We start from the raw sequence: 16,873 nt of genomic DNA, 5'->3' as shown, positions 1-16,873 counted from the left end.
AGGACAGCCTCAGAGACCTCTGGGACAACATTAAGCACACTAACATTCAAATTATAGGTGTCCCAGAAGAAGAAGAAAAAAAAGAAAGGGTCTGAAAAAATATTTGAATAGATTAGAGTCGAAAACTTCCCCAACATGGGAAACGAAATAAGACAATCAAGTCCAGGAAGTGCAGAGAGTCCCATACAGGAGAAACAGGCCGAGACACGTATTAATCAAACTAACAAAAATTAAACACAAAGAAAAAATATTAAAAGCAGCAAGGGAAAAGCAACAAATAACATACAAGGGAATCCCCATAAGGTTAACAGCTGATTTTTCAGCAGAAACTCTGCAAGCCAGAAGGGAGTGGAAGGACATATTTAAAGTGATGAAAGGGAAAAACCTACAAACAAGATTACTCTAACCAGCAAGGATCTCATTCAGATTCAATGGAGACATTAAAACCTTTACAGACAAGCAAAAGCTAAGAGAATTCAGCACCACCAAACCAGCTTTACAAGAAATGCTAAAGGAACTTCTCTAGGCAGGAAACACAAGAGAAGGAAAAGACCTACAAAAACAAAAACAAACTAATTAAGAAAATGGTAATAGGAACATACACATCAATAATTACCTTAAATGTAAATGGATTAAATGCTGCAACCAAAAGACATAGACTGGCTGAATGGATACAAAACAAGACCCTACATATGCTGTTACAAGAGACCCACTTCAGACTTAGGGATATATACAGACTGAAAGTGAGGGGATGGAAAAAGATATTCCATGCAACTGGAAATCAAAAGAAAGATGGAGTACCAACACTCATATCAGACAAAATAGACTTTAAAATAAAGAATGTTACAAGGGACAAGAAAGGGCATTACGTAATGATCAAAAGATCAATCCAAGAAGAAGCTATAACAATTGTAAATATCTATTCACCCAACATAGGAGCACCTCAATACATAAGGCAAATGCTAACAGCCATAAAAGGGGAAATCAACAGCAACACAATAATAGTAGGCGACTTTAACACCCCTCTTACACCAATGGACAGATGATCCAAACAGAAAATAAATAAGGAAACACAAGCTTTAAATGACACATTAGATCAGATGGACTTAATTGATATTTATAGGACATTCCATCCAAAAACAACACAATACACTTTCTTCTCATGTGCACACAGAACATTCTCCAGGATAGATCACATCTTGGGTCACTAATCAAGCCACAGTAAATTTAAGAAACTGAAATTGTATCAAGCATCTTTTCCGACCACAATGCTATGAGACTAGATATCAATTTCAGGAAAAAAAACTGTAAAAAATACAAACACATGGAGTCCAAAGAAGATGCTACTAAACAACCAAAAGATCACTCAAGAAATCAAAGAGGAAATCAAAAAATACCTAGAAACAAATGACAATGAAAACACAATGACCCAAAATCCATGGGATGCAGCAAAAGCAGTTCTAAGAGGGAAGTTTATAGCAATACAATCCTACCTGAAAAAACAAGAAACATCTCAAATAAACAACCTAACCTTAAACCTAAAGCAATTAGAGAAAGAGGAACAACAGCAAAAAAAGAAACAAACAAAAAACCCCAAAGTTAGCAGAAGAAATCATAAAGATCAGATCCGAAATAAATGAAAAAGAAAGTAAGGAAACAATAGCAAACATCAATAAAACTAAAAGTTGGTTCTTTCAGAAGATAAATAAAATTGATAAACCAATAGCCAGACTCATCAGGAAAAAAGGGAGAAGACTCAAATCAACAGAATTAGAAATGAAAATGGAGAAGTAACAACTGACACTGCAGAAATACAAAGGATCATGAGAGACTACTACAAGGAATTAAATGCCAATAAAATGGACAACCTGGAAGAAATGGACAAATTCTTAGAAAAGTACAACCTTCCAAGATTGAACTGGAAAGAAATAGAAAATATAAACAGACCAATCACAAGAACTGAAATTGAAAGTGTGATTAAAAGTCTTCCAGCAAGCAGCTACATAGCACAGGGAGATCAGCTAGGTGCTTTGTGACCACCTAGACGGGTGGGATAGGGAGGGTGGGAAGGAGATGCAAGAGGGAGGAGATATGGGGATATATGTATATGTATAGCTGATTCATTTTGTTATAAATCAGAAACTAACACACCATTGTGGAACAATTATACTCCAATAAAGATGTTAAAAAAAAGTAAATCCCCATAAAAGTTTAGTAAGATATTAAAAAAAAAAAAGTCTTCCAACAAACAAAAGCCCAGGGCCAGATCGCTTCACAGGCAAATTCTACCAAACATTTAGAGAAGAGCTAACACCTATCCTTCTCAAAGTCTTTCAAAATATAGCAGAGGGAGGAACACTCCCAAACTCATTCTACGAGGGCACCATCACACTGATACCAAAACCAGACAAAGATGTCACAAAGAAAGAAAACTACAGATCAATATCACTGATGAACATATATGCAAAAATCGTCAACAAACTACTAGCAAACAGAATCCAATAGCACATTAAAAGGATCACACACCATGATCAAGTGGTGATTATCCCAGGAATGCAAGGATTCCTCAATATATGCAAATCAATTAATGTGATACACCATATTAACAAATTGAAGGAGAAAAACCATATGATCATCTCAATAGATGCAGAAAAAGCTTTTGAAAAAATTCAACATCCATTTATGACAAAAACTCTCCAGAAAGTGGGCATAGAGGTAACCTGCCTCAACATAATAAAAGCAATATATGACAAACCCACAGCCAACATCATTCTCAATGGTGAAAAACTGAAAGCATTTCCTCTAAGATCAGGAAAAAGACAAGGGTGTCCACTCTTGCCACTATTATTCAACATAGTTTTGGAAGCAATGGCAATCAGAGAAGAAAAACAACTAAAAGGAATCCAAATTGGAAAATAAGAAATAAAACTGTCACTGTTTGCAGATGATATAATACTATACACAGCAAATTATAAAGATGCCACCAGGAAAATACTAGAGGTAATCAATGAATTTGCTAAAGTAGCAGAATACAAAATTAATGCACAAAAAGACCCCAAATAGCCAAAGCAATCTTGAGAAAGAAAAATGGAGCTAGAGGAATCAGGCTCCCTGACTTTAGACTATACTACAAAGCTACTGTAATCAAGACAGTATGGTACTGGCACAGAAATACAAATATTGATCAGTGGAATAGGATAGAAAGCCCACAGATAAACCCATTCACATATGGTCACCTTATCTTTGACAAAGGAGGCAAGAATATACAATGGGGAAAAGACAGCCTCTTCAATAAGTGGTGCTGGGAAAACTGGACAGTAACATGTAAAAGAATGATATTCGAACACTTCCTAGAAAGAATATGAATATGAAAAAAAAGAGCACTCCCTAATACCATACACAAAAATAAACTCAAAATGGATTGAAGACCTAAATGTAAGGCCAGACACTATAAAACTCTTAGAGGAAAACATAGGCAGGACAACTATGACATAAATCAAAGCAAGATCCTTTTTGACCCACCTCCTAGAGCAATGGAAATAAAATTAAAAATAAACAAGTGGGACCTAGTGAAACTTAAAAGCTTTTGCACAGCAAAGGAAACCATAAACAAGATGGAAAGACAACGCTCAGAGTGGGAGAAAATATCTGCAAACAAAGCAACTGACAAAGGATTAATCTCCAAAATATACAAGCAGCTCACGCAGCTCAATATCAAAAAAAAAGAAACAAAGAAAAACCAAATCCAAAAATGGGCAGAAGACCTAAATAGACATTTCTCCAAAGAAGACATACAGATTGCCAACAAACACATGAGAACATGCTCAACATCACTAATCATTAGAGAAATGCAAATCAAAACCACAATGAGGTATCACCTCACACTAGTCACAATGGCCATCATCAAAAAATCTACAAACAATAAATGCTGGAGAGGGTGTGGAGAAAAGGGAACTCTCCTGCACTGTTGGTTGGGAATGTAAATTGATACAGCCACTATGGAGAACAGATGGAGGTTCCTTAAAAAACTAAAAATAGAGCTACCATATGACCCAGCAATCCCACTACTGGGCATATACTCTGAGAAAACCATAATTCAAAAAGAGTCAAATATCGTATATTAACATATGTATGTGGAACCTAGAAAAATGGTACAGATGAACCGGTTTGCAGGGCAGAGGTTGAGACACAGATGTAGAGAACAAACGTATGGACACCAACTGGGGAAAGCCACGGTGGGGGGGTGGGGATGGTGCTGTGATAAAAAAAAAAAAAGAGTCATGTACCGTACCCCAATGTCCATTGCAGCACTATTTACAATAGCCAGGACATGGAAGCAACCTAAGTGTCCATCGACAGATGAATGGATAAAGAAGATGTGGCACATATATACAATGGAATATTACTCAGCCAGAGAAAGGAACGAAACTGAGTTATTTGTAGTGAGTTGGATGGACCTAGAGCCTGTCACACAGAGTGAAGTAAGTCAGAAAGATAAAAACAAATACCGTATGCTAATGCATATATATGGAAAGTAAAAAAGTGGTACTGATGAACCTAGTGGCAGGGCAGGAATAAAGATGCAGACGTAGAGAACGGACTTGAGGACACAGCGGGGGAAGGGGAAGCTGGGACAAAGTTAGAGAGTAGCATTGACATATACACACTACCAAATGTAAAATGGATGGCTAGTGGGAAGCTGCTGCATAGCACAGGGAGTTCAGCTCCATGTTTTGTGACGACCTAGAGGGTTGAGATAGGGAAGGTGGGAAGGAGACGCAAGAGGGAGGGCATATGGGGATATATGTATACATATAGCTGATTCACTTTGTTGTACAGCAGAAACTAACATAACATTGTAAAGCAATTATACTCCAATAAAGATATTAAAAAATAAAAGATTTATGTGATTCAGGAATAGTTAGTACAAGTATGCAACAAGAAAAGCAGAGTGGAGATTTACCTGACCTGATATTAAGGCAAATTACAAACCCTTAATAATTGAAAGAATGTGATACTGGCAAGGGAGCAAGTAGGCAATGGAACAAAATAGAAACCAGGAATGGACTCAAGTATATAAAGGAACTTGGTACCTAGTAATGGTGGTAACACAAATCGATAGGGAGAGAACAGGTCATTTAATAAGTGGAGTTGGGAAAACTGGCTTATTATGTAGAGAAAATAAAATTAGATCCTTTTATACAGCATATACAGAATAAATACCCACTATATTAAAGGCCTTACATGGAAGGCAACATTATAAAACTATAATGTAAACAGTTACATTATAGTTACAGAAAAAGTAGACACATCTTTATGACCCAGGGGTAGGGAAGAATTTATTAAATAAGATCCCCAAAGCACACACCATAAATGTACAGATTGATGGATTTGACAAAATCAACTTAAATACTTATTGGTTAGGGGTAAAGTGTACTGATATCTGCATATTACTTGGAAATGCATCAAAAAGGATGGATAAATGGATGGCTAGAGATGGAGAGAGGGATAGTTATATGGTTATATGGTATAAAGCTGTTAATTATAGAATCTAAGTGGTGGTCATATGAGTGTTTATATGGTTATATGGTATAAAGCTGTTAATTACAGAATCTAAGTGGTGGTCATATGAGTGTTTGCCATCCTATCCTTCCAACTTTTCTGTATGTTTTTTTTTTTTTTTGGCCACACTACATGGTGTGGCATGCGGGATCTTAGTTCCCTGACCAGGGGTGGAATCCACGCCCCCTGCAGTGGAAGTGTGGAGTCTTAACCACTGGACCGCCAGGGAGGTCCCACTTTTCTGTATGTATGAAATCATAATAATGAAAGGTCAGTGAGAATGAAATACTTTTGTTCTAAAAAGGATATTGTACATAAATTTCTAAAAACTTGTGGCTGACTGGAAAAGATATTTGACACATACATACACAGATATAGAAAAGATATTTGCTTTATTTGTATGTCTATTTTTTTAGGGTATATTATGTATTTAAGGTTTAACATACAGTCTTGCTAAATTGTCATTTATATACAGATTGCTAAATTGCCCTAAAGAAAGTTGAACCAAATTTACATTTGCATAAAGATAGCCAGTTGCCGTCACCATTGTCACTTCTTGGGTATTGTTCTTTTTTTTGCTTTTTTTAATTGGTGTATAGTTGCTTTACAATGTTGTGTTAGTTTCTGCTGTACAGCGAAGTGAATCAGCTGTATGTATACATATATCCCCTATTTTTTGGATTTCCTTCCCATTTAGGTCACCACAGAGCACTGAGTAGAGTTCCTTGTGGTATACAGCAGGTTCTCATTAGTTATCTATTTTATACATAGTAGTGTATATGTGTCAATCCCAACCTCACAAGAAACTTCTGTAATCAGCAAGAAAAAAGACAAGTAACCTAAAAGAAAATTTGCAAGATAAATAAATAGGCACTTCAGAGAATGTGAAAACAAATAGCTAATATATATAAAAAAGAAGATCAACCTCATCTGTAGTCAAATAAATGCAAATTAAAATAAAAGATACTACTTGAAACCCACTGGATTAGCAAAAATTAAGAAGTTATAAGATATCAGCCCTGGCAATAATATGAAGAAATAGAAACCCTTATGCATTCTTCATAGGACTATAAATTTAGAACAAATAAAATCTAGAGCAGTTTGGCCATATTTGGTGAAAAATCTATATGCATATTTACAGGATCCAGGACTTCAACTCCTGAATACATACTTCAAATAAACTGACACAGGAACACAAAGATACAGAGACATCTATGAAGATATTCCCTGTAGCACTGTTTGCAATACCCCAGAACTGGAAATAACTATCAAACAACAAATAAAGTACTATGATATAAGTAATTGTTGGAATATAATTCAGCAGTCATCAGGAACGAACCATATACGAATACAGAAAGATCTACAAAATAACAGAGTGAAAAAGTAAGAAATAGAATGATATGTACAACACAGTATCTTTCATGTTAAAAAAGGAAAAAATCTACACACATAAACATCACTATAGATTGTGCATGGATATATATATATATATATATATATAAATATATGGAATATGGCTTGGAGGGACACACATCAAATACCCAAGAGTGGATAACTATGGGTAGAGAGAAGGGGACTGAATCAGGAAGAAAGGCTGAAGGGGACAAAAACCAAATATAAAACCAAAAATAAAAGAGTGTTTATGCATGGGCTGATGATGACAGAAGATCATAAACTGAGGAGACTATCACAGCAATTGATTTCCAATGTTTCTGAAGTCTAAAGTAAACATAAAACCTCCCCACCTCAAAATACCATAAAAACCATGTGCTTAAAGGAAATGTCAAAAAAGTAAAATAGAAATGAACTGACCACTTCCCGGTCACATGACTTACCGGAGTACACAGCACATGAGCAGCAGATGGGTGGGGACGTTAGCCGGATTGAGCATACTGGGTGTGTCTGACTTCATACAGGCCAGGAAGGCACGCATCCTTCTGTTCTTGTCCTCAACTGCTTTGCCTAGCCAGAGCTTCTTGAGGTTTGGGCAAGTCCATTCCCGAAATGTCAGTGCAGACACCAGCTCAGGGGTTTGAGGTGACTTCCCTTTATAGGCAGACCACTCTTTAAGGATCACTGAAGGAACTAGAAAACAGAAATTGAGGAAAAACTGGCTATAGAGACTCTGAGCATTTCTGCAGCTGGTCACAATTGACAGAAACCATCACACTTGAACATCTTTGTATTTTCTGTCACTATAATTTTTATTCTTAGCAGTAGTAACAGCAGGAGTAGTAAGCATTTGTTAGATGCTTGGTATGTATTAAGTATTTTACATATAAATGTAAATCTTACTCTTCAGAACAAACCTGAGAGAGAAGCATTATGACTATATTATCACAAAACACAGTGCTCATTTTGCAGGTGAAAAAAGGAATCAAAGTTCAATGGTCACACAGCTCTACAGTCACACAGCAGTCTCACACTTATTTGCAGGGAATAAGTTCCAAGACCCCCAGTGGATGCCCAAAACCATGGACAGTACCGAATCCTGCATATACTATGTTTTTTCCTATACCTACGTACCTATGATAAAGATATGTAAGAGATTAACAACAATAACTAATAATAAAATAGAACAGTTATAACAATATACTGTAATAAAAGTTATGTGAAAGTGGTCTCTCTCTCTCAAAATATCTTATTGTACAAATTTAATGCCATTTCCATCTTAACTAACCACTTATCGTGTACTGTGTCCATAACTTTTGCAGTTCGAGATGCGACAGCAAAACTAGCACAAATTTCTTTTTCCTTCTTCACAATTTCACAGACAGAAGACTCGTTCTTACCATAGATCTTTTTTTTTTTTTTTTTTTTTTATAGCTATTTTATTTATTTATTTATTATTTATTTTTGGCTGTGTTGGGTCTTCGGTTCGTGCGAGGGCTTTCTCTAGTTGCGGCAAGTGGGGGCCACTCTTCATCGCGGCGTGGGGACCGCTCTTCATCGCGGTGCGCGGGCCTTTCACTACCGCGGCCCCTCCCGTTGCGGGGCACAGGCTCCAGACGCGCAGGCTCAGCAATTGTGGCTCACAGGCCCAGCTGCTCCGTGGCATGTGGGATCTTCCCAGACCAGGGCTCGAACCCGTGTCCCCTGCATTAGCAGGCAGTTTCTCAACCACTGCGCCACCAGGGAAGCCCTATCTTTTTGTTCTTACTATAGATCTTAGCAACGTCAGCATATGATTCTTTTTCTTCCCTTATTAAGCTGAGAACTTTCACCTTTTCACTTAAAGGAAGCACTTTACAGCTTCCTTTTGGCATATATGAATTGCCAGCATCACTACTCTTGCACTTCAGGGCCATTATTAAGTAAAATAAGGGTTAATTGAACACAAGCACTGAGATACTAGGACAGTTGATTTGATAACCCAGACAGCTACTAAGTGACTAACAGGCAGCATACGCTGAACAGAGGAATGTTTCACGTCCTGGGTGGGAGGGAGCAGGACTATGCGAGATTTCATCACACTACTCAAAACAGTGTGCAATTTAAAATTTATGAATTGGCTGCATGCCCACCTTGCCCCTATTATAGTCCGAGATAAAGAATGCAAGACTAAAATGGAAGTCTCCTCTATACCCTGACGTCCCTTTTGCAGTATGCCAGTGGTCACAAAGACCAAGCCTGGTACAAGCAGGTGGAGACTGTGCCCAGGACTGGAGGTGAGCATTCTAAGATCAGTAAGTGTTCCAAGCTGCCGGAGACTCCAGTTCCTGTCTTGTTGCTCCACCATCCCTCAGGCATGGCCCTCATCTGAATGAATATTTGACCACATGGATGGGTGGATATTCCAGCCAGGAGAACTGAGATACTTTTCCATTATAGGTTATTACAATATATTGAATATAGTTCCATGTGCTATACAGCGACATAGAAAGAGAAGAAGGAAAATTAGACGTCAGGAAAGGCCCCGAATGTAAGACAGCAAACAGACACAGTGAAATCTAAACCAGGGTCAGTGACTTTCTTTCCAAGTTGGGTCGTAAATGGAGGGCCCTAAACGCTGCCTGCCCCCTGGCAGAAACATCACAGAGGTCTCAGAAGTGGCTTTGAGGCTTTTCAGAGCCTTGGAGATGATCCTTTGGAGCCCAGGGGGCACCTACAAGATGGCAGAGGCGTAAGACGTGGAGATCACCTTCCTCCCCACAAATACATCACAACTACATCTATATGTGGAACAACTCATACAGAACAGCTACTGAACACTGGCAGAAGACCTCAGACTTCCCAAAAGACACCTCAGGTGACTTACACACAGAGGAGGGGCCAAATCCAAAGCTGAACCCGAGGAGCTGTGTGAACAAAGAAGAGAAAGGGAAATTTCTCCCAGCAGCCTCAGGAGCAGTGGATTAAATCTCCACAATCAGCTTGATGTACCCTGCATCTGTGGAATACCTGAATAGACAGCAAATCATCCCAAAACTGAGGCATTAGACTTTGAGAGCAACAGTAGACTTGGGATTTCCTTGCTGCATGTAATTTGCTTCTGGATCTATATTTATCTTAATTTAGTATTTAGAGTTTATTATCATTGGTATATTTGTTTATTGATTTGGTTGTGCGCTTCCTTTTTTATTTTTTATGTATAAATATAGATAGATTTATTTATTTTACTTTTTCTCTTTTTGTGAGAGTATATGTTGCTTTATGTGATTTTGTCTGTATAGCTTTGCTTTTGCCATTTGTCCTAGCATTCTGACTGTCCATTTTTTTGGGTTTTTTTGTTTTTTACTATAGTTTCTAGCACTTGTTAGCATTGGAGGATTTGTTTTTGGATTTGGTTGCTCTCTTCTTTCTTTTTTTATTACATTTTTATTTTTAATAATTTTTTCTATTTTAATAACATTATTTTATTTATTTATTTTTCGTTCTTGCTTGCTTTCTTTTTTCTCCCTTTTCTTCTGAGCCGTGTGGCTGACAGAGTCTTGCTGCTCTGCCCAGGTGTCAGGCCTGAGCCTCTGAGGTGGGAGACCCGAGTGCAGGACATTGGTTCACCAGAGACCTCCAAGCCCCATGTAATATCAAACAGCGAAAGATCTGCCAGAGATCTCCATCTCAATGGTAAGACCCAGCTCCACTCAACGACCAGTAACCTACCGTACTGGACACCCCATGCCAAACAACTAGCAAGACAGGAACACAAACCCACCCATTAGCACAGAGGCCACCTAAAATGATATTAAGTTCACAGACACCCCAAAACACACCACTGGACGTGGTCCTGCCCACCAGAAAGACAAGATCCAGCTTCAGCCACCATAACACAGGCACCAGTCCCCTCCACCAGGAAGCCTACACAACCCACTGAACCAACCTTAGCCACTAGGGGCAGACACCAAAAACAACGGGAACTACGAACCTGCAGCCTGCAAAAAGGAGACCCGAAACACAGTAAGTTAAGCAAAATGAGAAGACAGAGAAACACACAGCAGATGAAGGAGCAAGGTAAAAACCCACCAGACCAAACAAATGAAGAGGAAATAGGCAGTTTACCTGAAAAAGAATTCAGAGTAATGATAGTAAAGATGATCCAAAATCTTGGAAATAGAATGGAGAAAATAGAAGAAAGGTTTAACAAGGAATTAGGAGAACTAAAGAGCAAACAAACAATGATGAACACCACAATAAATGAAATTAAAAATTCTCTACAAGGAATTAATAGCAGAATAACTGAGGCAGAAGAACGGATAAGTGACCTGGAAGATAAAACAGTGGAAATAACTACTGCAGAGCAGGATAAAGAAAAAAGAATGAAAAGAATTGAGGACAGTCTCAGAGACTTCTGGGACAATATTAAACACACCAACATTCGAATTATAGGGGTCCCAGAAGAAGAAGAGACAAAGGGACTGAGAAAATATTTGAAGAGATTATAGTTGAAAACTTCCCTAATATGGGAAAAGAAATAGTCAATCAAGTCCAGGAAGTGCAGAGAGTCCCAAACAGGATAAATCCAAAGAGAAACATGCCAAGACACATATTAATCAAACTATCAAAAATTAAATATAAAGAAAAAATATTAAAAGCAGCATGGGAAAAACAACAAATAACATACAAGGGAATCCCCATAAGGTTAACAGCTGATCTTTCAGCAGAGACTCTGCAAGACAGAAGGGAGTGGTGGTTGGACATATTTAAAGTGATGAAAGGGAAAAACCTACAACCAAGATTACTCTAACCAGCAAGGATCTCGTTTGGATTCGATGGAGAAATTAAAATATTTATAGATAAGCAAAAGCTAAGAGAATTCAGCACCACCAAACCAGCTCTCCAACAAATGCTAAAGGAACTTCTCTAGGCAGGAAACACAACAGAAGGAAAAGACTTACAATAACAAACCCAAAACAATTAAGAAAATGGTAATAGGAACATACATGTCGATAACTATCTTAAATGTAAATGGATTAAATGCTGCAACCAAAAGACATAGACTGGCTGGATGGATACGAAAACAAGACCCGTATTTATGCTGTCTACAAGAGACCCACTTCAGACCTAGGGACATAAACAGACTGAAAGTGAGGGGATGGAAGAAGATCTTCCATGCAAATGGAAATCAAAAGAAAGCTAGAGTAGCAATTCTCATATCAGACAAAATAGATTTTAAAATAAAGACTATTACAAGAGACAAAGAAGGACACTACATAATAATCAAGGGATCAATCCAAGAAGAAGATATAACAATTGTAAATATTTATTCACCCAACAGAGGAGCACCTCAAAACGTAAGGCAAATGCTAACAGCCATAAAAGGGAAATTGACAGGAACACAATCATAGTAGAGGGCTTTATCACCCCACTTTCACCAATGGACAGATCATCCAAAATGAAAATAAATAAGGAAAAACAAGCTTTAAATGATACATTAAACAAGATGGACTTAATTGATATTTATAGGACATTCCACCCCAAAACAACAGAATACACATTCTTCTCAAGTGCTCATGGAACATTCTCCAGGATAGGTCATTCCTTGGGTCACAAATCAAGCTTTGGTAAATTTAAGAATATTGAAATCATATCAAGTATCTTTTCTGACCACAACGCTATGAGACTAGATATGAATTACAGGAAAAAATCTGTAAAATATACAAACACATGGAGGCTAAACTATACACTACTAAATAACCAAGAGATCACTGAAGAAATCAAAGAGGAAATCAAAAAATATGCAGAAACAAATGACAATGAAAACATGATGACCCAAAACCCATGGGATGCAGCAAAAGCAGTTCTAAGAGGGAAGTTTATAGCAATACAATCCTACCTCAAGAAACAAGGAACATCTCAAATAAACAACCTAACCTTGCACCTAAAGCAATTAGAGAAAGAACAAAAAAACCCCAAAAGGTAGCAGAAGCAAAGAAATCATAAAGATCAAATAAGAAATAAATGAAAAACAAATGCAGGAAACGATAGCAAAGATCAATAAAACTAAAAGCTGGTTCTTTGAGAAGATATACAAACTTGATAAACCGTTAGCCAGACTCAACAAGAAAAAAGGGGAGAGGACTCAAATCAATAGAATTAGAAAGGAAAAAGGAGAAGTAACAACTGACACTGCAGAAACACAAAGGATCAAGAGAGATTACTACAAGCAACTATATGCCAATAAAATGGACAACCTGGACGAAATGGACAAATTATTAGAAACGCACAACCTTCCGAGACTGAACTAGGAAGAAATAGAAAATATAAACAGACCAATCACAAGCACTGAAATTGAAACTGTGATTAAAAATCTTCCAAGAAACAAAAGCCCAGGACCAGATGGCTTCACAGGCGAATTCTATCAAACATTTAGAGAAGAGCTAACACCTATCTTTCTCAAACTCTTCCAAAATATAGCAGAGGGAGGAACACTCCCAAACTCATTCTACAAGGCCACCATCAACCTGATATGAAAACCAGACAAAGACGTCACAAAGAAACAAAACTACAGGCCAATATCACTGCTGAACATAGATGCAAAAATCCTCAACAAATATTAGCAAACAGAGTCCAACAGCACAGTGAAAGGATCATGCACCATGATCAAGTGGGGTTTACCCCAGGAATGCAAGGATTCTTCAATATATGCAAATGAATCAATGTGATAAACCATATTAACAAACTGAGGGAGAAAAAGCATATGATAATGTCAGTAGATACAGAAAAAGCTTTTGACAGAATTCAACACCCATTTATGATAAAAACCCTCCAGAGAGTAGGCACAGAGGGAAATTAGCTCAACATAATAAAGGCCATGTATGACAAACCCACAGCCAACAACATTCTCAATGGCAAAAAACTGAAACCATTTCCTATATTATCAGGAACAAGACAAGGTGGCCCACTCTCACCACTATTATTCAACATAGGTTTGGAAGTTTTAGCCACAGCCATCAGAGAAGAAAAAGAAATAAAAGGAATCCAAATCGGAAAAGAAGTAAAACTGCCACTGTTTGCAGATGACATGATACTATACATAGAGAATCCTACAGATGCTACCAGAAAACTACTAGAGCTAATCAATGAATTTGGTAAAGTAGCAGGATACAAAATTAATGCACAGAAATCCCTTGCATTCCTATACACTAATGATGAAAAATCTGAAAGTGCATTAAGAAAACACTTCCCTTTACCACTGCAACAAAAAGAGTAAAATATCTAGGAATAAACCTACCTAAGGCGACAAAAGACCTGTATGCAGAAAATTATAAGACACTGATGAGAGGAAGTAACCAAGATGGCAGAGTAGAAGGACGTGCTCTCACTCTCTCTTGCGAGAACACCAGAATCACAACTAGCTGCTGGACAATCATCGACAGGAAGACACTGGAACTCACCAAAAAAGATACCCCACATACAAAGACAAAGGAGAACCCACAATGAGACGGTAGGAGGGGCGCAATTAGAGTAAAATCAAATCCCATAACTGGTGGGTGGGTGACTCACAGACTGGCGAGCACTTATACCACAGAAGTCCACCCACTGGAGTGAACGTTCTGAGCACCACGTCAGGCTTCCCAACCTCGGGGTCTGTCAACGGGAGGAGGAGTTCATAGAGAATCAGACTTTGAAGCCTGGTGGGAAATGATTGCAGGACTTCGACACGACTGGGGGAAACAGAGACCCCACTCTTGGAGGGCGCACACAAAATAGTGTGCACATCGGGACCCAGAGGAAGGAGGAGTGACCCCGGGGGAGACTGAACCAGACCTACCTGCTAGTGTTGGAAGGTCTCCTGCAGAGGTGGGGGGTGGCTCTGTTTCACCGTGGGGACAAGGACACTGGCAGCAGAAGTTCTGGGAAGTACTCCTTGGTGTGAGCCCTCCCAGAGTCTGCCATTAGCCCCCCCAAAGAGCCCAGGTAGGCTCCAGTTTGGGTTGCCTCAGGCAAAACAACCAACAGGGAGGGAACACAGCCCCACCCATCAACAGTAAAGTGGATTAAAGTTTTACTGAGCTCTGACCACCACAGCAACAGTCAGCTCTACCCACCACCAGAGCCTCCCATCAAGACTCTTAGATAGCCTCAACCACCAGAGAGCAGACAGCAGAAGCAAGAAAAACTATAACCCTGCAGCCTGTGCAACAAAAACCACATTCACAGAAAGATAGACAAGATGAAAAGGCAGAGGGCTATACACCAGATGAAGGAACAAGAGAAAACCCCAGAAAAACAACTAAATGAAGTGGAGATAGGCAACCTTCCAGAAAAAGAATTCAGAATAATGATAGTGAATATGATCCAGGACCTCGGAATAAGAATGGAGGCAAAGATCGAGAAGATGCAAGAAATGTTTAACAAAGACCTAGAAGAATTAAAGAACAAACAAACAGAGATGACCAATACAATAACTGAAATGAAAACTACACTAGAAGGAATCAATAGCAGAATAACTGAGGCAGAAGAACGGATAAGTGACCTGGAAGACAGAATGGTGGAATTCACTGCTGCGGAACAGACTAAAGAAAAAAGAATGAAAAGAAATGAAGACAGCCTAAGAGACCTCTGGGACAACATTAAACGCAACAACATTCGCATTATAGGGGTCCGAGAAGGAGAAGAGAGAGAGAAAGGACCCGAGAAAATATTTGAAGAGATTATAGTCGAAAACTTCCCTAACATGGGAAAGGAAATAGCCGCCCAAGTCCAGGAAGCGCAGCGAGTCCCATACAGGATAAACCCAAGGAGAAACATGCCGAGACACATAGTAATCAAAGTGGCAAAAATAAAAGACAAAGAAAAATTATTGAAAGCAGCAAGGGAAAAACGACAAATAACATACAAGGGAATTCCCATAAGGTTAACAGCTGATTTCTCAGCAGAAACTCTACAAGCCAGAAGGGAGTGGCATGATATACTTAAAGTGATGAAAGGGAAGAACCTACAACCAAGATTACTCTACCTCGCAAGGATTTCATTCAGATTTGATGGAGAAATCAAAAGCTTTACAGACAAGCAAAAGCTAAGAGAATTCAGCATCACCAAACCAGCTCTACAACAAATGCTAAAGGAACTTCTCTAAGTGGGAAAAACAAGAGAAGAAAAGGACCAACAAAAACAAACGCAAAACAATTAAGAAAATGGTCATAGGAACATACATATCGATAATTACCTTAAACGTGACTGGATTAAATGCTCCAACCAAAATACACAGGCTTGCTGAAAGGATACAGAAACAAGACCCATATATATGCTGTCTACAAGAGACCCACTTCAGACCTAGGGACACATACAGACTGAAAGTGAGGGGATGGAAAATGATATTCCATGCAAATGGAAATCGAAAGAAAGCTGGAGTAGCAATACTCATATCAGATAAAATAGACTTTAAAATAAAGAATGTTACAAGAGACAAGGAAAGACACTACATAATGATCAAGGGATCAATCCAAGAAGAAGATATAACAATTATAAATACATATGCAACCAAAATAGGAGCACCTCAATACATAAGGCAACTGCTAACAGCTATAAAAGAGGAAATCGACAGTAACACAATAATAGTGGTGGATTTTAACACCTCACTTACACCAATGGACAGATCATCCAAAATGAAAATAAATAAGGAAACAGAAGCTTTAAATGACACAGTATACCAGATAGATTTAATTGATATTTATAGGACATTCCATCCAAAACCAGCAGATTACACTTTCTTCTCAAGTGTGCATGGAACATTCTCCAGGATAGATCACATCATGGGCCACAAATCAAGCCTCAGTAAATTTAAGAAAATTGAAATCATATCAAGCATATTTTCTGACCACAACGCTATGAGATTAGAAATGAATTACAGGGAAAAAAACGTAAGAAA

General features: G+C 38.3%; 1 protein-coding gene across 5 annotated transcripts in view; it reads right to left on the bottom strand.

The window, feature by feature from the left end:
- Positions 1-16,873, bottom strand: part of FAM120C (family with sequence similarity 120 member C) — a 176,675-nt gene that overhangs the window by 56,231 nt on the left and 103,571 nt on the right. For all 5 annotated transcript variants that reach the window (XM_057538056.1, XM_057538052.1, XM_057538054.1 and 2 more), the window contains exon 10: positions 7,398-7,647. In XM_057538056.1, coding sequence (XP_057394039.1) covers positions 7,398-7,647 — 250 coding nt within the window. The remainder of the gene's footprint in view (positions 1-7,397; positions 7,648-16,873) is intronic.

This window comes from Balaenoptera acutorostrata, chromosome X (assembly GCF_949987535.1).
Source record: "Balaenoptera acutorostrata chromosome X, mBalAcu1.1, whole genome shotgun sequence".
Classification (NCBI taxonomy): Eukaryota; Metazoa; Chordata; class Mammalia; order Artiodactyla; family Balaenopteridae; genus Balaenoptera; species Balaenoptera acutorostrata.
The sequence above is the reverse complement of the archived record's forward strand: the minus strand, read 5'-3'. Positions and strand labels throughout refer to the sequence as shown.